The 24,692-nt window shown below is 36.3% G+C and overlaps 1 protein-coding gene across 8 annotated transcripts in view; it reads right to left on the bottom strand.

Annotated features, from left to right (window-relative positions):
- The window catches only part of EMSY (EMSY transcriptional repressor, BRCA2 interacting), an 80,925-nt gene that overhangs the window by 46,282 nt on the left and 9,951 nt on the right, over nt 1-24,692 (bottom strand). For 5 of the 8 annotated variants that reach the window (XM_039228782.1, XM_039228789.1, XM_039228784.1 and 2 more), the window contains exons 5-9: nt 23,534-23,575; nt 19,593-19,768; nt 17,837-17,989; nt 14,907-15,166; nt 6,027-6,303 (exon numbers count right to left, since the gene is read on the bottom strand). In XM_039228782.1, the coding sequence (XP_039084713.1) occupies nt 6,027-6,303; nt 14,907-15,166; nt 17,837-17,989; nt 19,593-19,768; nt 23,534-23,575 (908 nt within the window). The remainder of the gene's footprint in view (nt 1-6,026; nt 6,304-14,906; nt 15,167-17,836; nt 17,990-19,592; nt 19,769-23,533; nt 23,576-24,692) is intronic. The other 3 variants (XM_039228785.1, XM_039228787.1, XM_039228783.1) reach the window with 2 other exon arrangements.

Genomic DNA, 24,692 nt, shown 5'->3' with positions numbered 1-24,692 from the left:
ATACTTGCACATACACATAACACAGCAGTAGCACATCTAGCATCCATATTCTAGCTTCTAATTATCACTTTCCACGAAAAGGAAACAGGGTTCTTTGGAAAAATGGCTTATCCCAGGGCTAGAGTAGAAAAAGTACAAGATGAAATTGGTAAATATAAAAGATTTTTTACTCCTTGTACGTGATTTCTTTTAAAGAGAATTGTTTAAGCAAAAATAGTAACAACGCAATATGGGGTTTATAACATATAGAATTTAAATGTAGGACAAACACAGCACAGGATGAGAGAGAAAAAAGTATACTACTCTAAGATTCTAACACAATATGGGAAGCAGTATATTACTTGAAGACAAACTGTTATAAATTAAAAATCCACAATGTAAGCTCTAGTGCTCAGTTCTCAACCAAGGGCAGCTTGCCCCCTCCTACCCCCATAGCTGGCAATCACTAAAGACACAGTATTGGGTAAAAAATTCACGAAGTCCACAAAAGGATACGAGGAGAAGATGAGATGAAAGAAAATTTCTCTCACCAAAATATGAAAAGACAATGGCAATAGGATTTAACTGAAAAGTAGGTAGAATAAAAAGTAGAAAGGTCATAGTAATCAACCTGTGTAATAAACAACAGCCTATTATTTGCCTTAAGAGGAATAAGAAGATTTAAGAAATATACATCATATAGATTTAAGAGATAACAACAAAAAAGCTATGCAATCTACAGGAGTAAAAAGGGAAGGAATCAAATATGAAGCTGTCATCTAAAATAAACTACTTCATTCTATACACATAAAGCATATTTCAACTATCACTTTTTTATTATTACCAGCACCAGATTTATAACCACCATATAAAAATAATTATCTCTTCCAAACACTAAAGTGTACAGTTGTGTACATATATAATATATATATATAACATATATATTACCTTTTATCAAACAAAAAGAGGGAATATAATATATACATATTTGCTTACATATTTTACAAATGGAAGGATAAATAAAAAGCCAATTAAAGGAAAAAAAGGTTACCAACCAGGGAAGGACAAGAGAGGGTGTAAGAACCGTAAATAAAAGATTTCTCAAAACACACCTTGTTTTCTGGATTTGACTTTGGAACATAAACTTTTATGCAATTATAAATTAAGGAAAAATATTTTAAACTGCAATCAGTAAAAACAAAACAAAATGAAACAAACTAACCTAACTGTATATCAAATTAGAGCTTAACCATAGGGGGGAAAAATTATTTCAAGTGACTTTAAAATACACTAATCTGACAATATATCCTTAGTGAGGATATCCTAAGAACCAAAAGAACACATAATAAAATCTTAAATTTTGTTCAATAATTATATTGTTAGTCATCATATTGGTTTTGTTATTCTAAAACTATTAAAAATATTACAGGATGAATCAAATACCTATCTTTACTAATTGTCAGAAACCAGGATTTTCAGTATGAGAAAAAAGATACAATTATACAAACAGAAAAACAAAGAAGTTAAAAACCCATAATTCTAAATTGCAATTCACAGTATCAGTATGAACTGATGATGTATTTCCTCCTTAAAAAAATAAAAAAAAAAAAAGGACTCTAGTTCTGTCCACAGAAAATTTTGATTCAGAAACAATATTCAATCCAGTAACAATGACCATCCCCCACAGTGCCCAGACGATGGTATCTAAGCACCATTTCTCACTAAGAAACCAGGGCTCCTTGAAAACATGTCTAATTCCAAATCTGGGGCAGAAAATGTATAAAATGAACCCAGAACATCTTGTCATATCACAAAATAAGGACTATTAAGGACTAAAGTGGTTGCGTCAAGGGGCGCCTGGGTGGCTTAGTCGGTTAAGCGTCCGACTTTCGCTTAGGTCATGATCTCATGGTTCTTGGGTTTGAGCCCCATGTTGGGCTTTGTGCTGACAGTAAGAAACCTGCTTTGGAATTCTCTGTCTCTGTCTCTCTCTCTGCCTCTCCCTTGCTCACACTCTCTCTCAAAAATAAGTAAACATTAAAAACAAAGAATATCTATAATGGATTAACAGACATGAAAAATCTTAACGTGGAGAATAAAAATTTCACTGATCACTGAACTAACTCATTATCTGAAAACGTAATAGAAGGAAATACTCAGACATTTATCCTACTTTTAATATATGAACTATACTCAGAGTAACCAGTGGTAATAAAGGAAAGTTCTTCTTTAAGAATTCTACATAATAAATGAAGAAAATAAAGATAAAATTCATTTTGCAAATACCAATAAAATAATGACTGAGGCAAAGACCATCAATAGCTATTAAAAAGGTTGGTACCTATTGATCAACGTTAATGTTGTTAAAGAGAGAAATCAGACATTATGTGCCTTCTAAAGTGACACACCAGGAAGTACACAATACCACTTATAAAAGGTTTAATCTCCCATCTCCAAAAACAATCAGACTTAAATCTGATCAAACTTCTGGATTAACTACTAGTTTTATGGAAATACTGAAACAGGAAAACTTTCTGAACCACATCATGGGGATAAAAATCAGCAAAACCCAGACTATGGAAACTTCTCAGGAAAAATGACTGATTTCTTCAACAAATGAATTGCAAAGGGAAAAAAAAGGAAGAGAGATTTAGTAAGTTAAAAAAGACATAATCATATCGACAATATGTGGACCCTGTTTGGATCCCAATTAAAGTTTTTTGGGGGGAGCCCGAGTGGCTCAGTTGGTTAAGCCTCCAGTTTGTGACTTCGGCTCAGGTCATGATCTCACAGTTCATGAGCTCAAGCCCTGCATCGGAATCTGTGCTAACAGTATGGAGCCTGCTTGGGATTCTCTGTTTCCCTTTCTCTCTGCCCCTCTCCTGCTCATGCTGTCTCCCTCTGTCTCTCTCTCTCTCTCCCTCTCTCTCGAACAAATAAACTTAAAAAATATTTTTTTATGACATGATCAAGAAAATTAGGGGAGGAACTGAATGTTTTATTATTCTATCAAGAAATTATTGTTAAAAATTCTAGGTGATAGTGGCACTGTGAGTTACAGTCTTTTTTTAGGGATACATCTGAAGTATTTATAGCTGATTGATATAAATAATATCTGGGATCTGCTTCCAAACATTCCAGGTCAAGATTGTATGGAGGGAAACAGTGGGTACAAATGAAGCAAGACTGACCATATACCGCCCATCTCAGAAGCTGGGCAATGGGCACATGCGGATTCATTTTACTATTGTCTCTACTTCATATGATTGGAATTTTCCATAATAAAAAATGTTTTAAATTATCCTTCTTTTAGATAACAAACTCAAAATAACCATTCTAACCAGAAGACTTTTCAGAATTCCCATATCCTAAATATTAAGGAGTTCCTTTTCCTTTCCAGAGCATGAGCCAATCATACACAACCTCCCCGACTCTCTACCTTTGGAACCATCTCTACACTTATAAACACGGAATCACCCGCCAAGTTGCTGCTACTAAGACTCTTAGCCACTCCACCATCAGCTGCCCCTACGAGAATAACCAGAGGCAGATACATCAACTCTAAAACAGCCTGTCCCCAGTCTCCAAAAGAAGACACTGAATGCCCTTGTCCCCCAGGCCCCCACAGAGAAGCTGCTACAGAAGCCCTACCGTTAGAATGACAACTCCAGTCTGCATATTACTGCTTCCACTAACATTTATCTTTTTTAGAAGAAAATGACTTAACTTTTTAGCACTAATAAGAAAGTTAAATATCTCAAAGACTCAAGAGTCATGTAACTATATGATTATCTACATCCTTGAGTATCTACATTCACATAGTTTACTTTTATAGCTCTCATCATCTACTGAATTTCAGTGAAGTTCCAAAATATCTGAGATGCCTTGTCCAGCTCCCCTATAACTACTTGACACTTAAAAAGATATAGGACACTAAGAAGCAAAAGAGAAAACAGGGAAGTCCTAAATTCCCAAGAGTTTCAGAGAATACCTGAAAAAGAGTGAAAAGCAGAAGCATGGAATATTCATTTTGCCTAAAGGTATTTTATTAGTAGCCAAGAGAAAGACCCCTTTTATTTCAAATAATAACATGTTCCTTGGAAAAACAATAATATTTCTAATAGCACGATAAAACTTCAGCATACTGTGTGATGAGTACTGAAAGAGAAAAATGTTTATCAATGTATGACAGCTTTGACACACGGGTCACTCAGGTGCAGGGACAGGTGGCCTTTCTTTCTCTCGCCTTCAAATTTTAAAATAGGGAATTTGGATCACGTTTGCAACCAACATTTTCAACAGATTTTCTGTATAAAAATTCTATTCTTTTAATAACATACTATAGTTTACTGCTGTGCGAAGAGAGAGGTTGGAATTTTTTAATTACTTAAAGTAACAAAAGAAAATGTCAAGCCTGCTATTTTCTTATTGTTGACTGAGACATTAAATAGGTATGAGAGCCAGGAAATAATGAAACATAATTTCATATACTGGCATTAAGGCTGTAAAGGATACTGACTGCATCGCATCTACAGTAGCCTCTTCCTTGCCTACACAGTTAAACAGAACACACTAAACATTACTAAAACAATTATAAAAAATACTTGTGTTTTCCTATTCTAGTGCTTATATTCACTGCTAGTTCATAAACTATGATATTTCCAAGTCTCACTCTATCTTAGGTATGTAATGTTTCAAGTAAAACTTAATGAAAACTAATACTAAGTCCTATGCGATATTGCTTCTATGCTCCCTTTGACAGACTATGATGATGGGTATGAATTCTGTACAGTACATGCTTCTATCCCCCGTCTTAAGACTCATCAACACTAAGAAGAAAATTTCTGACAGTGGGCTATTTGCTTTTCATAGGGAGGCACACAAGGATATGGAAGAGAGCTAAACTTATTTAGGCTAACGTGGAATTGAGATTTCCGCATTTCCTTTCCTCTGCTATGATTAAGCAGCAATTGTCCTTCGGTTCAGTCTTAGTTCCCCTTAATATATCCCATCATCCACCAATACAGAAAAATTTAGAAGACTGGAGAAAAGGTGAATGCCATGTCCTTGAAATCATCCTCTTTCTCCTGCTTCTTATCACTGGGTAACTTCCTCGTAATACTTCCCTTGAAAAACTCTGAGTAAATATGGTTGACTTAAACAACAGGGGTGTGAACTACGTGGGTCCACATACACACGTTTTTTTTCCGATAAATACAATATAATATGATAAATATATTTTATTTTCCTTATGATTTTCTGAGTAACATTTTCTTTTCTCTAGCTTACTCAATTGTAATACAGTATATAACTGGGCCCCTAACCCCTACGTTGCTCAAAGGTCCACTGTAATTTCAAGTTCTTCTTTTAAAAATTTCATTAGGGGCACCTAGCTGGCTCAGTCGGTAGAGCATGTGACTCTTGATCTCAGGGTTCTAAGTTTGAGGCTCACGTTGGGTGTTACTTAAAAATAACAAAGGGGCACCTGGATGGCTCAGTCGCTTAAGCTTCCGACTTTGGCTCAGGTCATGATCTCACAGTTTGTGAGTTCAAGCCCTGTGTCAGGCTCTGTGCAGACAGCTCAGAGCCTAGAGCCGGCTTCAGATTCTGTGTCTCCCTCTCTCTCTGCTCCTCCCTTGCTCGTGCTCTGTCTCTCTCTCTCTCAAAAACAAACATTAAAATTCTTTTTTTTTAATAACAAAAATCCCTTAAAATACATAACTAAATAAAACTTTCATTATACTCAAGGTATTTGCTTATTATGACTTTGAAATCTGTTGTGACAGAGGTAACTTACATTTTGCGAATGTTAATTGCCTAGGCGACTACATACTATGCATTTGAATAAAAATATCCTGGAGTAAGCACATTAGTATAAGAAAACAGTAACAAACTATCTTGACATTCTCAAACTCGGGGAAGAGGAGTGGTCATTTCTGATCAAAAGCAGGGACCTTCATACCCAAGGCAGAAAAATACACCTACACGGTTTTCTTCAAAATTCCATATACCACAGGGACAGGATTACATGGTGGATCACCACTCACCTTGTGCTACTGTTGACATGACGACTGATGGTGTGGAAGAGACCACAGCTGTTACTGCAACTGTATTAGGAATAGGTGACGGTGTAGAACTGCTGCTGCCACTGCTGCTACTACTGACCAGGGAGGACTGTGAAGCAGTTATAACCACTGGTGGCTTCTGGGTTGTAGAAGCAATGACTGATGTTGGTACAAGCTTAGTGACTGCTGCATAGTTATGGGATTTGGAGAGAATGTTGGGCACGAAGGTTGAACTTGGTGATGTGGTCACTATAATAACCTAAGGAAGGAAAAATAAGTTATTTTCATGTACCTACTATTCTGCTAATGTAGCTAGACCTGAAGTTACATATAATTCAAAAATAGCTTATGAAATATGAAGAAACAATTCATCAAAGAGAAATATACAACTAAAAATATATGAAAGCTTTTCTTTACTAGTAATCGTCAAAATGTATTTAAAAGAAACAATTTTTACCAACCAAATATTTTTAAAAACAAAGTTCAATGCTGTACAGGATACAGTGAAATAAGCATTTCAATATACTACTTAGGGAGTATAATGGGCACAATGTTACTAGAAAGTAACTTGGATAATCATTCATTTATAAATAGTTGTTGAGCATCTACTATGTGCCAGGCATGGTTCTAGATGCTGGGGATAGTGGAATGAACAAAACAGACAAAGTTCATACTTTCATGAAGCTAAATTCTAATAGGTGGGGAGAGAAATCATAAACAAATTAGAAAAGTAAATATATGCGATGTAGAAAATGGAAGAGAGGATAAAGCAGGGTAAGAAAGAAAAAATATTAGGAGCACTGTGTTATTTTTTTTATAAAGTATTGAATAAATTCTCTGATAAGGTAACAGTTGAGCAGAAACCAGAAGCAGGGGTGTGAGCAATGTTGCCACCTTGAGGAAGCGTGTCCAATGGCACAGGAAGCATTTCCGAGGCATAAGCAAGCTTGGTATATTCAATAAACTTCAAGGACCTATGAACAGGATTAGTGTTTATGACAGAGAAAGTAGCAGGAGACAGAATCAGGGAAGTCATGGGGGACTATAGGACATAAGCTCATGTTGATACTATATACCCTTGACATGAGATGATGAAAATGGCACTTTATCTCTGTGGCCTTCCCTCCGAAAACCCAAAACCCTAGTCTAATCATAAGAAAAACATCAGATAAATTCCAGTTGTGGGGCATCCTATAAAATATTTGACCAATATTCTTCAAAACTGCCAAACACAAGAAAAGTCTGAGAAACTTTCACAGCCAAGAGGAACCTAAGAAGACATAACAAGTAAATGTACTGTGGTATCCTGAAAGATAAAGAAGACAATAGGTAAAAAAACCTAATAACATGGACTTTAGTTAATCGTAATGCATCAATACTAGTTCATTAATGATAACTAATATACCATACTAATATAAAATGTTAAGAGCAGTGGAAACTGAGTGCAGTGTATATGAGAACTCTCTGTACTATCCTCTCAATTTTTCTGTAAATCTAAAACAGTTCTCAAAAATATTTTTCAAAAAAGCATTACTGTATCTGTTAGATGAAAAGTATAGTAGGGAAGAGGGAGTAGAAACAGGGAGACAAGTAAGGATGTTCCTGGATTAAACCAAGGAGAGAGGATCACTTGTAGCATAAGTGGTGAAAAGGAAACAGATTCTAAACATATTTAAAGGTAAAACCAATAGGATTTGCTCATATAGCTTGATACAGGAAATGGAGGGGGAAAAAAAAGAGGCAGGAAAGAGACTTCAAGGTTAACCTGCATGGCTGGAAAAGTTTAAAAGACATAGGGAGGTAAAGCACTTCAGATGAGAAAGAACAGGGTGGAGCAAAGGACCTAAAGTGGGAATCAGCTGGATGTATTGAAAAACAGAAAGAAAGTCAATGTAACAAAAAAAATATAGAGCAAGAGGTGTTGGCAAAGTAAGTAGGGGCCATATCAAATTTACAAGCCAGAGTAAAGGACTTAAATTTTATACTAAGCACAATAGGAAGCCATAGGAGAATTTTAAGTGGGGAAACAACAACAGTTGATTTATATTTTAAAAGATCATTCTAGCTGCTATGTGGTGAACAGCAAGCATGGAAGCAGTGAGACTAGTAAAGAAACTATTGCGGTAGACCAGGAAGAAATTATAGAGGCTGCTTGAACTGGGGTGTTAGTAGTGGAAATAAAGAGAAGTGATCACATTCAGATTCTTTTCAGAGGTAGTCAATAGGACTTGTTGAAGCAGAGATATGGTAGGCCTAAGGAAAATAAGAGAATCAAGATGAACTCCTAGAGCTAATGTGCATTGGCTAATTTAAAATTCCCCCAAAACCTATGACACAGATGCTATTATTATCCCCATTTTACAGATGAGAACACAAAAATCATTTACAAATCTATAGTATCAGTTTTATTCTGGGGGAGTATAATGGCGGTATGGTGATACCCAAAACAGAGCAGAGTGTCTTTTTCTTCTTTCACCAAAATTACCTCTACCGACCTAATGCAGAAAATTGTTTTAAAAAATCCAAAGAAATTAAGGGAGAAATTCTCTTTCATTTTCACATTAGTCCTAAAGAAGGCCCAATGTTATGTCAGTCAAAATTTACTGAGTTATGTCCGTACTCAGTATCTACATTTCAAAGAAACTTTGACTCTATCATCACTATATATTTGTACTGTCACAGAAAATTATAAGATGTAACTACACTGCAGTTTGTTAGTTATTTGACAAGTCAAGAGGGATAGAAAATCTAAGTCTTGACCAGCAAACAGCTATATAGAGTTGACTAGCATACTTCTATATAGACTTGATCAGCAAATACCTATATAGCATTATTACAAAAACAATCATAATTCACCACATAAACTGAGAAGTAGACTAATATGGTGGTAAAAAGTTCAGAAGTTTAAGAGTCAAATGAACCTGAGCTAATCCTGCTGCAGCCACTGACAAATGGCAGGCCCCAGGACATGTTAAAATCTCTGGGCTCCGATTTTCATCTATAAAATAGGGATAATAATACCTACCTTGCAAACCATTACAAGGATTGAACGAGATAATGATGTGAAGCATCTAACATAGTGCTAGGCACATAGCAGGTGGTCAATATTTGGCAGTCAACAAGCAGTAGTTATTAGCTTACTATTACTACTTAATAAATGTTAAAAAGATATCAATACAGGTATTATAGATCATTTCAATCTGGAAATATATTTTAATATACTCTATTTTTGTTTCATTAAAAAATGTTACATAGCTTTTTCCCAAATTCTGATACCCCTAAGAATCCAAAGAACTCATAGCTATTACCATAGACAAACCAATTATAGTCATAATGGCAATTAGGATTCACATTTGCCAATTCTGAACTAACAGCAGTAGCTTTCTGGAACAGCATTTAGAAGGACTGTGGCACAGATAAGGATTCACCAAGGCTTGGCAGGAAAGTATGCCACAGTCAATTAGCAATGTCTGTCATGGGCAAGGGAAGGAGAAGCATTCACCCTTGTGAGAAATATTTCCCATTTTAAAATTAGAGTATGCAGGTAGGTTTCTGACATTAAGATAAAATTTCAGCAAAGTAAACCTAGAAGTCTTTTAAGAGCATGTTTTAGGTTATAGATACAAATGATAAAACATATTTGAGATTTCAGTCTGAATGTTGATTTCTGATCTGAAAAGGGGTTATCCAAAATTAGAGATCCACCTTAAAGAAAATTTACTTGTACTTTAAAGTTACTTATTACAACAGGGGAAATCAAGGGATTTTGAAACCAAGTGAACCAAACAGTGTTTATTCAGGCCATAATTCAAATTACTGACCTTCTAGCACTCACAAAAACTCCTTAAGAGTGCTGGGACTTGCACCCTAAGGATAAAATGAAAAATATCAATCAAGCACGTGAAAGCATAAAGCTGTATTTTGTTGCTTTGTTTATATAAGTGCTGTACCAATGTTATACTCAAAATGAAGGCACCACATTAACATAGGTGGAAATTTGTCTATCCTGAAAATATATGACCTATCCGAATTTGAATCAAGTCCACAAATTCATAAATATACTTAATATAAAATAATTCCTAAGTTGACTTACACAGGATTTGTGAGAAATCCAAGGTGAATGCAATAATGAAAATAGCCTTACAGAGATTTCAAAGAAATCCAATTATTCAGCAGAAGAAAAAGAAAAAAACAAAAATCCCAAAGAGTATTTAATAGCACTACCACACGCAGCTTGTCCATGAAATAACAAAACTAAACGGCACTGAGTACAAATGAAGTAAAAGAGCAGAGTTTTGCCTCCAGAACATAGTAGATACTCAGTAAATATTTGTAGAATGAATGAGTCTTATTTTTAATTTAATTTGTTTTAAATGCTTATTTTTAGGTACAGTAGGACAAGTCTAAGGTTCTGAGCTTGGAATCTCACGGTATGGTTCATATAGGACTTTGGAGATAAATATGCCCTCTAACATGCATTATTTGTCTGATGACCTCATCAACTATCCATTCTCAACTGGCAATTCAGAAGAAACAACAAAAATAATGAGAAAGTTATTGAACAAAAAAAAACCCTGCCAGCTTTATTTACTGGTGAACCTTCCATCTTTTGCAAGTATTTTTATATATGTCTACCAAAGAAGACTAGATAGTTAATAACATTAGATTGACATTTACTAAGCATTTACCATATACACTATGTTAAGTACTTTCCATGAATCATCTCATGTAATTGTCCCAAAAACTCTAGGAAGTAAGTTCTATTATCTTTGTTTTATAAGGAAACTGAGGCTCAAGAAAGGTAGCAGAGCCAGATCTATTTATTCATTTGTTTGTTCATTCATTCATTCAACAAACATGAATTAAGACCTTCTATATTTCATGAACTATTCTAAACACTAGGGAATTCAGTGATGAACAAGATAAAGTCAACAACATCCACGGAAGAAATAAGAAATGAACAAATATGTAATATGATGTTAACTAGTTATGAGTATAACAAATAGAAATAAAATAGAATAAGAGAACAGAAAGACATGGATGGGAAATGGGTGCCATTTTAACTATAACTCTGCTACACTATTTCCCAAATACCAAATCAAAAGAATAGAAAAGAAGGGGGAAGATAGAAGAATTACTGATAAAATAAATCCCAGCAAAAAAAAGGCAGTAAAAAATTATAGTAAGTAGACTTATAAACTCAGAGTATAGCAGGCTGATAACACTTAATATAGGGCTAGTCCAGAAAGCAATAACTATATTATAATATTGTATGGAAAGTGATATTCAGGATTACCTTGGAGTCATCAAACGCAAGAATTATGTTCAGTGTTAACATTTAAAAAGTCGTCAAAAATAGTCAATTTCTATACATTAAGGAGTAAGTTTCAGTTTACTGATGAATTCACTTTTTGGAAGAGCTCTTTCTCAACAATGCAAATAAATAAAACGCTGCTTTATGTAAAATATCAGCATGGGAAGGGACTTAATTTTTTTTGAGTATGTACCTATTGCTGCACTTTAAAATATACAGCCTCAGGGTACCTGGATGGCTCAGTCGGTTAAGCACTTGACTCTTGCTTTCAGCTCAGGTTATGATCTCATGGTTTGTGGATTTGAGCCCCACACTGGGCTCTTCACTGGCAGTGCAGACAGAGCCTGCTTGGGATTTTCTCTCTCTCCCTCTCTCTCTGCCCCTCCCTGACTCGTGCTCTCAAAATAAATAAACTTTAAAAAATAATAATAAAGAAAATAAAATACCCAGTCTCATTTAATCCTTACAATAACTTTTTAAGATTGGCATTATTCTCATCTTACAGATGGGAAACAGATTCAGAAAGACTAATTTATCTCAGGTCCTACTGGAAGAGCTGGGGGTTCCAACCCAGGCCTCTTTGGCTACAAAAATCCTTGCTTGATTTTAACACTACACCATACTGCTTCATCCTAAAACAGAATTATATTCCACAGATCAGCTCACTATTACTTCTAGTTTACTAAGAAAATAATTTTTCATGTATTATGTAATAGCAGCTTTCCAGGAAACTCAAGGAGGTTCTTTAAATGAAAGTTATCATGAATCTTAAGATTCAAAAAGTGGTAAAGACCACCTGCTGAAGACAAGAATGTACCACCATTCCTTCCCCAAAAATGCCTCTAAAACATTATCGAGAGATTTTTTTTTTCTTAAAGGGGAAGAGGCACATAAACCCATAAGGTCAAACTAGGAAGAAGATAACAGCTGTGAAGGTTTGTAAACTGGAAAACAGACAAGTAGTAATCAATCAAATATACTCTCAAAGAGGGAAACTAGAGATCCCCAGAAAGATTAAGGAATAGAGAGCACGAGCCAGTTTTATTTTGTTTTTAAAATAGGCTTCACACCCAGTGTGGAGCCCAACCCAATGCAGGGCTTGAACTCACAACCCTGTGATCAATGACCTAGCAGAGACCAAGAGTCAGACATTTAATGGACTGAGCCATCCAGGAGCCCCCAGAGCACGAGTTACATCTTATATGGGAAAAAAAGTGGCACTAGAGAGAGGAAAATTCGTTGAAAATCTATTTAAGCAGCACTGAGATCCACAGCTATCCTCCCACATCCTAAAGGAATTAATTTATTGTCTTAAAGGAGAGATTGAATCCAAGGTAATCTTAGAACACTGGGCTGAGGGAATGAGTGCTGTGCTACAGAGGGGTTAGTAAAGTCGATATACTGAATGGTGAGACTCTCCAGCCTGGTCCCTCCCATTTACTCCCCCAAATCCTGACAAGCTGACTTACCACTACTCTAGGAAGGAGACTGGAAAATTCTTCTCTGAGGAAATGAGAGTGATAACTGATAGAGGTGAAAGGGTAATGGGTTTTTCTCAACACAACAGCCCAGCTAGGTCAACCTACAATGAGAACCACCAGCCAACATGCTCCACCCTACACATAACAGCTTTCTGTCAATTTTAGCACCCATGATCAAATATAAGCAGACAGCCAGCATTTAAGGAAATTCTGAAATGAAACAGAGATCAAAACAAATAAATGAACTTACAGGTAAGAGAGAAAACATGAAAGAAGAAAACATCAAAAGAAGTCACGAATATGATCAGAATATAGTGATTTTATGAAATAGGATGCTATAAAAAAAAAAGGAACTTTCAGAGATCAAGAAAAGAGCTACTAGAAACTTAAAGTATGATAGCAAAACTGACAAATCCGGAGAAGTAGCGAAGGATAATATTAAAGGATAAAGAAAGTAATACTTACAGAGCATTTACTATGTGCTAGGCTCTATTCTAATAGTTTTACATTTATTACCTTATTTATACCCCAAAACCCTATACTGTTTTCCCTATTTTTCAAATGAGAAAACTTAACTCCAGAATTTAGTTTTCCCACAGTCACAAAACCAGTAAGTGGCAAAAACTGGGATTCAAATTCAGAAAGCCTAGTTCCAAAATCCAGGCTTTTATTTATTTTTTAAAAATGTTTATTCATTTTTGAGAGACAGCACAAGTGGGGAAGAGGCAGTGAGAGAGGGGGGGACAGAAGGTCCAAAGTGGGCTCTGCACTGACAGCAGTGAGCCCAATGCAGGGCCCGAATTCATGAGCTGTGAAATCATGACCTAAGCTGACGTTGGACACTCAACCAACTGAGCTACCCAAGTGTCCCCAACTCCAGGCTTTTAACAACTACATTATAGTAGAAAGAAAAAAACAAACAAATGGAAAATGCGAATGAGAAAAGATAGGAAAGCTAAAGGATGAATCCAGGCAGTTCAACATCCTGAATGGTTGATCCAAAAAGAGAGAACACAGAAAAATCTAGGAAATAATCCAAGAAATTTCCCAGAGCTGAAGGACAGGAGTGTCTAGAGTGAAAGTGGCCCCTGAATGTGCAACCCAATGGATAAAATAAAGACCCACACTAAGGAAAATTACCTTGAAATTTCAGAACTCTGAAAGTTACCCAAGAGTTTTCAAAGAGAAAAAGAGGGTATTACAATGGCATTGGGGCTTCTCAAAAACAATATTGAAGCCAACAGCCAATGGAGCAATGTCTTCAAAATTCTCAGGAAAAATTACCTCCAGCCTAAAATACTACTTTAAGTCATCAAGAAAGTGAGAGAGTAAAATAAAGTTTCAGTCCACCAATACAAGGTCTCAAACAATTTACCTTCCATCCACTCACACACCAAGAAGCTACCAGAGGATGTTCCAGCAAATGAGTAAATAAACGAAGGAAGAAGATCAGAATGATGGTGAAGGGGAATCCCAGAAATATTGGTGTGCAACAAGCCTAGGGTGCTGTCAGCATCCAGATCAGCGTGGAAAGTTAGTAACATAAAACTGACAGAATTCTGATGATCTGAATATACTGAGAAGAGTTTAGGAAAGAACGAATGTTAGCATACAAAGAATAAAAAAAGAAGGCAACAATAATCACTTAATCATATCCTTCCTTTCTTCTATGAAACACTCAATTCTGACAACTTTGCTACTCTGGCAAAGAAAAAACTGAGTTCCTAAAGGTAAAACTACCCCAAATACAGGTTAAAAAATCTTACATTTTAATTTTTTCCATATGGCATTACAATAATAAAATAGAACAAAAGACTTCGGAGTATGAGAGCTGCTATCTGTGCCATATTAGGCAAATCATTTGACTTCCTTGAGTCTCATCCACAAAAAGTGAAATAATAATGCCTATCCCAAAGCTTTCTGTGCAGAATTAAAGAGACCTGAATATTCCCAGCATAATGCCAAGCACATAGTAAGCACTCAGAGCATGTTTGTTAAATCTGAATCATATTGCCTGAAAGAGATGGAAACAGCAACTGGCAGAGAGACATTCCCTCCCCCACATACCTTCTGTGTGGTTGTGTTTGTTGTCTGTGTTGATGGTTTGGTGAAGGTTATTTTCACGGGAGACATGTGGGGCGGTAAGGAGTTGGCAATGCTCTGCATGATGTTGCTCATCTTGGGACTGCCACTCACAGGCACAGTGATCGTCTTTGAGACCGGAACAACAGCCTTTGGGACTTCCTTTAGGACAACGGGGGAGGAGCTAGAAGAATTTGTTCTCCTTCGTTTTCTGGGTTTTTCATCTTCATCTGAACAGCTAACACCTGAAAGGCAATGAAAATTTTGATGTACTTATCACAATCTAACCTCGCATTTTAGACTTCATTTTATATCTCTGTGTCGCCAGTCCTCCTTGACTTCTCCCCCTCTGCCTCAGGCCCAATCAAACAGTAAGTCCTAGCAATCCTCCCTCAGAAGTCTTCTCTGAATGCCTTTCCTCCTTTCTTTAACCCTGTGGCTCTATCAGGCCTTCCTATCTCCTGCCTGTATTTTGGCAAACTCCTAAACGGTGCCCTTGCTTCCAATCACTCCACTTTTACCCTCCATCCTACTGCCAGTTATATAGAATCTCAAATCTAATTGTGCCAATACCTTACCTTAAATCCTTAAGTAGTTTTTATCTCCCTACAAGATGAGGTACTTAAATCATCACTACATCATTCAAGGTTCTATATGTTTCTAAGAACACAATACAGTTGACCTCAAACATGGGTTTGAACTGCACAGGTCCACTAACATGTGGACTTTTTTTGATAAATACAATACAGTACTGTAAATGTTTCTCTTTCCTCTTCCTTATGATTTTCTCAGGAACATTTTCTTTGTCCAACTTACTTTATTGTAAGAAAACAGTATATAACACATAAACAAAACACATGTTAGTTGACTGTTTATGCTATCAGTAAGACTTCTGGCCCACAATAAGCTATTAGTAGTTAAGTTTTTGGGAAGTCAAGCTACATGCAGATTCTCAACTGCACAGAGAGTCTGTGTCCCTAAGCCCCACATTGTCTAAGGGTCAAGTTGAGCCTGTTCCACCCAACCCTGTGCCCTCCTAGAATCCTGGTACACTGAACTGCTCACCATTCCCCAAAGCCACCTTACCACATTCTAACCATTTAGCCTCTATTGGTCTACTATTATACTACCTACCATCAATGACCTCTTTATCATCCTGCAATTACCATCTTGTAAACCATCTCTCTTCAGTGAAGTTTTCTTTCTCTTACTCCTCTAAGTAAAGCGAATCCACATCTCCTCTGAGCTTAAGCACTTTGTATATTCTCTTCTGTTTCACTTACCCCATGGCAATGTGTCTATCAGCCTGCACATCTCCCCTTTTTAAGGGGCTCCCAGAGGCCAATGACTAAGACTTATTGGTTTGTTTCCCTGGTACAGTGCCTTGCACATATGAAGCTAGATTAATCAATATTTATATCTCAAACTAATGTTGCCTGTATGACTTCTCAGAATAAAGCAATAAACTTCCTATTATTTCAAACTGCATATTATGTGAAAAGGCTTCTTCATCTTGAGATTCCCTTTCAATTTTTTTTTAATGTTAACTATTTTTAAGAGAGAGAAAGAGAGAAAGCATGTGAGCACATAACGGGGGACAGGCAGAGGGGCAGAAAGAAAGGGAGACGGAGACTGTGAACAGGCTCCACACTGTCAGTGCAGAGCCCAATGTGGGGCTCCAACTCATGAACTATAAGTAAGATCATGACCTGAGCTGAAGTCGGAGGCTTAACCGACTGAGCCACCCAGGTGTCCCCCACTTTCCATGTTTAAAAAAAGGTAAAAAAATAGATCTTGGGTCACCCAGCTGGCTCAGTCAGAAAAGCATGTGACTCTTGATCCTGGGGTCATGAATTCAAGCCCCACGTTGGGTGTAGAGATTACCAAAAATAAGTAAATAAACTTAAAAAAAAATAATTAAAAAAAATAGATCTCTTACAGTCACCTTGGCTAAATCTGCAGAAATCAGATACAACCTTAATAATTTCAAAATTTTAGCTTTTTCTTTATGAACTAAAGCCTCAACTCTTTTTGTAGACTTTAAAAAAAAATCAAGTGAGAAATATAAAACCTTGCAACATACGCAGGAAATCTCTAGAGAGCAGACATAAAAAAAAGTGTACAGCATGACTCATGGAATTGTTAATAAAATATACGTCTTCACGCCTTCAATTTTTAGACTTTAATTTAAACAAGGTTGACAATGACCTAAAATCATTCCTAAAACAGCAAACTCTACATCTAAAAGTTATAAAGAAATCAAGTTTATAACTATATTGAGAAAATGAAAATCAAGTATTTTCATTTTCAAATACTCTCCAGTTGATAACACAATCAAAACAATATTGTTATAACAGGCAGTAAAACCAAAAAATGACCTGGACATTAAACTGCTCCACAGAAATGAATCGGGGGGGGTGGGGGGGGAGGGTTAAAAACTCCAAATAAACTTCAAAAACTTATAGTCAACTAGAAATATAAAAGATGGGCTCTCTAGAATGCATCACTGAATCTAACAGTTGGATGATATATTACCTAAACAATTTTTTAAAAAACATTACGAAGATTACAATTATAGGAGCAAACACTGAATAAATCACATAAGCACATTTCATCAGTTTCCATTCCCATTTCTATTCCAGGACAATCAAAAACAAGTGAATTCGTGAAAGATAGTTCAAGGCAGATTTCCCACAGAGAACAAAAAAGAAGTAATTTCTCAGCCCCCAGAACTGATTAAAAAGCAATATATACCTAGTCACGTGTAGAGAAAGGAATTCTTTAGAACCTTCAAAAACTAACCACTGCTAATAGCCAGTGGACCGATGATTTAATCCAGGAAGGAAGATCTAATCAGAGCCTATGTTGCAGCATTTAGCCAAGATGGCCCTGATAACACTGAGAATATCACTTACTTTTGACATAAACAGTACTTCCACTTGGCAAGACAACTACATTGGAGGCAGGACTGGCAGGTCTTGGAGACTTAACCGTTGCTATGCTGCCACTTGGAACAGGGGTAGAGGTTGGGGTTGACGTGGTACTTGTGTAGGAATAGCAAACCACTACTGAAGAACGATAAAAAAGTTTGCTGTTAACTTTCACCAAAACTGTCCACGCATATACAGAAAAATTATTTTTTTACTGCAGGCCAATTTTAACATTTTCATGTGATCAGAAGTCAGAGGCCATTAGGTCCATTAAATTAAAAGGTATAATAACCTTTCTGAAAATCATCATTTCACTGGGTTTTCCTCAAGTATTTAATAGCTGTCTACAGGTGACACTGCCAATGGAGAAGAGCACAGTTACAAAGAAAATAAAAATAATTTTCCATTCATGGAAGGAGACAGACAAAAGGCAAATACTTGTATTCCCTTCTAACAGTGATAGCAGCACCAATGATGGAGTGATTGATAATTTTTCCCTAACCATAGCAATTTCCAAATTGGTTACTGGGGGCGGGTTGGGGGGTGGGTGGAGACCATGGCAAGATCACTTTATTGTGAAACAACTTACTAGTCCCTTGCCATCGAAGCAGTTCAACACTAACTCACCTCAAGTAATGACAACATCATATGTCAATTTCTTGAATAACAAGCACGAATTGTTCATAGGCAGCATTTACTGAGTTCCATGCACTATGCTAAATTCTTTCCATGTGTTATCACTAATTCTCACAACACCACATGCTCATTTTAAAGATGAGGAACCTTAAGGTTCACAGAGTTGCTGGACATCACACAACTAAGAAATGGCTAACTAGGACTCTGAAACAGATTTGACTACTGGAAATCCTATATTCTTTTCACTCTACCACAAAGTTGGTGGATGGAAAAGGTAAAAGTGGGAAGAGAAGAAAGATACCTCTCCTACAACAAAGGAAACAGAAACTCAACACAGGCCAAGCTTGCATATTAATACCGGATTGTCTCTAAATATAGCTTCCTTCAGCCTAAAAAAGAGCCTGGCATGCATGAAGAGTGTCTTATTCCGCTCCACAACCCATTGCCAGTCAAGAAAAGACAATTCCCCACAGTAATCTGACAATTGCATCTTCAGGGTTATTTTCAAGCAACACCAAACTAAGCTACTAGAATCCATCTAAATATGCACTCTTGAATGTAATATTACTCTTGGTGGCTTCAAGAGAATTCAAGAATTTTTAAAGCATGTGTCAATTACTAGATTAAGTAACATGAAGAAAGCCTTCCCCATCTGCCAGGTAATCCCTAAAGAATTCAGAACGCTTGACTAGAACAGAGAAGTACCATATGCCATTGATTTCAGAAGATAAAAACAGAGCTTTATTTTTCTAAGTAATCAGTTAGGCATCTTTCTCCAGCAGGTAAATGACTTCTATCATATATTTTCCATGTCACCCATTAAGCTCTTTTATCCACTTCTAAAAAGACACATTGATACCAAAAATTCATTCCAAGAAGGCTTTTTGCAATTTTGTTATTAATACAAATCACACTTAGAACAAACAAGAGATTTCATTTTGGCTGAGACTAAAAACCTGGCAGTTTCTAGTTTCAGAATAAGAGTTGCTCACTATGTTTTGCAACCTTCAACCAGTGGGATTAAAAACAGATGAAAATCTAAACAACTTTTCTTGAAGAACCTGAGAAAAGTTCTCTCTACACACAGAAATAGTTTTCTACTCACCTTCCTTGCTTCCCGTTTCTGCAGGCACTGGAAGAGACGCATTGTGCTGGATAGCTGCATTGGCAACAGCATTAGCTGTTACAGTGAAGGCGGTTTGGGGAACCAACCGGGGCATCAGTGGGACCAATCGACGACCTTCAATGGACCATTCTGAAGAGCTATTAGGTCCAGACATACTAAACAAAAAAGAAAACGCTGCTACAAGGGTTCTCAATCACTAAAAATGAGTCAACTATTTTCTCAAGCAAATATAACTTCTGAAATTATCAAAAGTATCCTGAGTGAATAGGAGAGGCTTTACTTTAAGCAAGCAAAATCAAAACTATGAATAATTATCAGAATTCAAGGGATTTCACACACACTCAAATTCTTACATATTTTGTTCTATTATCTGAATCTTAGAATTAACACAAATGAAACTATGAAAAATTTTCCTATGCCTTCTAAATATTGATGTCATTTTCATTAGTTTAAATCTAGTATTGCTTATGAAAACTAGTATATCTACTAACTTTTAGAACTTAATTTTGCAAGTCAGCTAAAAAGGTAAAACGTACTCATTAATTTTTAAAATTAGATTTTCCATAACAATGAAGGATAGAATTCACTGAACCTTTGCAAAATTATCTAACTGCCTGCATGGCCAGAGGTTCTAAGGCTTTCAAACAAGGGAAACTGAGGCAGTAAACGAGGGAGACCAAGTATGGAGGGATAGTAAAGGGCCATATGTATATATACATATACACTGCATGTGATATATATGTGATATATATATATACATCACTGCATGTATCACTGACAATGTGGTATATCAGTATGCTTCCTGTTAAAAAACAGACTAGATCTGAGGTTACTGGAAGAAACGTGTCACTAACTTAATTTTACTTATACCACTCTTCACTCTAAGAAGTATTTGAGGCCACTGAACTATACCCCTAAGCGGACACTATTCTGTTTCTCTACTCTAACTTCTTGAGCAAATTTTATCCTAGGAATCCAACTGAAATATGGTTGAAACATGAAAGGAGAGTTGTGTCACTTGTCTTGATTTGACTCCACAAAAAGTAGTTGTGTCACTTCTCCTAGTGATTAGTGTCAAAGTTTAAAATTCACCCAGAATCAATTAATCAATCTCTTTACCAAGTCAGAAATATTTCTCCACCTTTTCCAAACCAAAGATTCTACAACCCAATCTAGGGCTTAAGATTCTAGGGGCGCCTGGGTGGCTTAGTCGGTTAAGCATCCGACTTTCGCTTGGGTTATGATCTCGCGGTTCGTGGGTTCGAGCCCCGCGTCAGGCTCTGTGCTGACTGCCAGCTCAGAGCCTGGAGCCTGTTTCAGTCCGTGACTCCTTCTCTCTCTGACCCTCCCCTGCTCACGCTGTCTCTCTCTCTCTCTCTCCTAGAAATAAATAAAAACATTAAAAAATTAAAAAAAAAAAGATTCTGAATGTCCAGTGATTCTTCATATTTACATACCATACACAAAGCCCTTGTTAGTGGGTAAGGAGATGATTATGATGATGACAATGGTGGTGGTAGTGGTGGTTAATATCAACTAAGCACTTACTCTATGTCAGGCATTGCTTTAAACATTTTCTATGCATTAACTCATATAATTCTCTCAATAAATGGGTAATATTATTATCTCCACTTTGTGGATGGGGAAATTGAGTCACTGAGAGGTTAAATAACTTCCCTAAGGTCACACAGCCACTAAACATTTCCTTCAACAAGCATACATCATACTACTGACGTTAACTTGACACATGACAAGTAGAAGGTATACAATTTTTCAAAAGTGTTTTATGTCTAATATTTGTCTTTGATTTATACTAACTGGGCACTGTTGTCTAATTACTACCAACCTTCACTGAATGGAACAAATAAATTACAACTTGAGAAGGATTTACATGCAGCTCAGAAAGGAATCTCTAGGAGTTAATGAATTTAGTTGGGTTACTACAAGAACTCTGCAAGTTGTTTAACATAATCCTACCTAAGACAAGGGAAAGAGGAGTTCCTAAAACCCCAATTAACTCCACAATTTGTTATAATGCAAATTATTGTTACATCATCTCCAATTTGACACTAGTTCTGAAACAGAGAATGGTAAATCAGAAAAGAGAAACCGAAACGGGCTACAGCTGACTGTCAAAGGAAAAGCTGTAAAAACTATTTAGTATTTTCTTGGCTTACTCCTCTTTTGGTATCATTTTATTAGAATATCACCAGAAAATTGGCTTGGTGAGCTTACACACAAAAAAGGAATGTCTACACTTACCTGGCGCATTGTTTAAATGGTGGCAGAAATTATGGAAGATTAATAATTTGAAACACATGAATATTTGCTATTGAAAGGACAGAATTTGCAGTGCAAAGGATACAACTGCGATTTTTTTAAAAAAAAATCTAGAAATCTTCCAAATTTCTACTCATGCAAACATGCTCAGACGTTTTTTGAGTGAAAAAATATCATGTTAGAATTAGATTTTAAAAATCCCTATTTGCTTAGTAATGAGGGTGTGAGTATGCATTAGTTGCACAAATCATCTAAACTGAATGTTATAGATTTCTGTAAACCTGTCACTCCAGGGCTTCCGTGTAATACCTAAGTTTCAACATAAGGATCACTTCTCTGTTTATATTAAGTATGGCAAGGGAGGATAGAAACCTTGCTCTCGCCCCTTTCCTGAGAAATCTAACATGATACTAATGAAACTACTTTGGCCCTCACATCCCTTGGTGTGTAGAGCACAAGCAAAAAATCCTTACTCTCATATAGAAAGTCACACAGTATCCTATGAATGTCTGACTTATAGGGAAGGAGTTGAAGAGAACAGTAATTCCAGACGTCCACTTTCTTTTCAACACTCGAGACAATGCTGGCAAGAACGGCACAATTAAAAATTTTGAAGCCCCTTGACACTCCAGGCTTTAAGAGTATAATATTCTGACATGTTTCAAAACCCAATTAGAGTATCAAACTTAATAAATGATATGGTGCCAAATAACAAACACGTCTTATGTTTCCAGCCATAAGCAAGGCTTTTCTTTGATCCCAGACACCCTGCTCCTTTTGTTTCCACCTCCTTTGTGCTCAATCTTCTCGGCTTTCTCTTCACCTTTTAACCACATTCCTTCTGGCCTAAGCTGCTGTTTGGAGTGGGGGAGGGATGGGAGAGGAGAAAGGGAATGCGGTCAGTTCAGATGCATCCCTCCTGGGCTCCAGTTGCTTTTTTCAGGCTCAGAGTATGAAGCTCTCCTATAAATAATCTTTGGATCTAGGTTCTGGTGCTACTTCTGAGGGCAGAGGAGATGTTGAAAATACGGGATATATGCCTTCCTCACCATTCCACACTCACTGACCCTTGGGCTTAACAAGTAAAATCCGACACCTAGTCAAACTAAAACCACGGCATAAAATATTAAAACAGGAGTATGGAAAGACCTAAGAGCTTAAAATTATATGCTGAAGTAAACTCTTCAGAAAATTAAATTCATGTATTAAAGAAATCAGAAAGGAGAGAAAAAAAGGAAACAGGCAGATAAAAGCCAACTCTCAATTATCCATGCTAATAGAGAGAGGAGGGAAAGGGAGAGGTCAAACAGATTAAAGAAATCCACATATTATCCAAAAATACTTTGGCAAATACTTGTAAATTCTTCCACCAAACCATTTTCAGGATAACTAGCAAGTAGTAAAATGACTAATTACAATTTTCACCTCCTCTCCCTTCCCACCCTCTGGCTAGAGGTACTCCCAAGCAGCAAAATGGCTAAAGGGTGGGCAGTATTAGGAGGGGGAGGAAGGGAAGAGAAGGGAAAGCAGAGGGCACAATTAATTCATAAATGGGAATATGTGCCCCTGAATAATTGAGAGCTTCAATTTTGAAATAAATACAAGAAAAAGCCTGAAATAATAATAACCTATTTGCATACCTGTAACTTGGTCTTTCACCCAAATATAAGGATAAATTCATTCTTTAAAGGGGAAAAAAGGAAAAGGAGACTAAATAAATGTTATCCTTTAAGTATGAAACTGATGCATCAACTTACAACTAATTGTCCCACAACACTGTTCCAATGCTTTTAAAGTACTAGCTTTGCCTCTAAGTGCCTCTGAATGTAAGCTACTGTTTGCTACTTTATTATCTAGCACATAAGCACCCTATTACCTTCTCAAATTAGAATCTAGGCTCAGTTATTTTTAGAGCATTCCAATTCAAACGTTTAGAGCAAATTAAAGAAGGAACACATTAATATTTGAATATTTCAACCATGTTGGCCTGACAACCAAATACTTAATATTTGTAGTGGAAAAATTCCAAACTTCTATAGTGCATACATACCTACCATTGAAAAACCTCAAAATTCAAATACCTAAGCTTTCAAATACCCACACGGTTAAAAAGGTAGCACCCCATTTTATAAGTTAAATAAAATGAGGAACAGCAAAGCACAACACGAAGCTAATGGATCTACAGGGCGAATTCAAATGCTGCCAATTGGTTTAAACGCACCATTTATCACATTATGGAAATGCACTGAATTTTTTCCTTTAGTTTTACTTCACATTAAAACATACAAATAAAAAACAAATGAGTTATGCTGCAATGTATCTTATTTTCTGAAATGTTCCTGTCATCCTGAGTTAACATTTAAAGGATCATTTCTGTTCCTCTCTATTCTGTAGGAGGCACTGTCTCCATACGCACTCTCCTAATGTTTGATCCCTGCCCTGAGTCCTCTACCGCCCTCCACCCCCATCTATCAAATAGTTATAATGATCTGAAAACAATTTTGATAAGAATCCTTTATAACTTTATTTGGTTGGCTTTTTAACGTAAACTAAGTAAGATACATTCATAATTCTTAAAAAGCAGAACATATAGTTTTACAATCTTTTTTCTGAATCTCAAAATACATGAAATATAAGTCAGTTATAAAATAAATTATAATGCCTATTTATAAAGCAATATACATACCAAATACCATTACAAAGAACCTCTCAGGGGCTGTCGAATTAGGGGAGCATACTACTTTATTACTGAACTTTGCCTTAAGTGAATCATCTGCTGGACTGTGCTGGCCTTTAGTT

The sequence above is a fragment of the Hyaena hyaena genome, unplaced genomic scaffold (assembly GCF_003009895.1).
Source record: "Hyaena hyaena isolate Hyena2069 unplaced genomic scaffold, ASM300989v1 scaffold_34, whole genome shotgun sequence".
NCBI lineage: Eukaryota > Metazoa > Chordata > Mammalia > Carnivora > Hyaenidae > Hyaena > Hyaena hyaena.
Note: the sequence above shows the minus strand (reverse complement) of the source record. Positions and strands in the feature narration are given on the sequence as shown.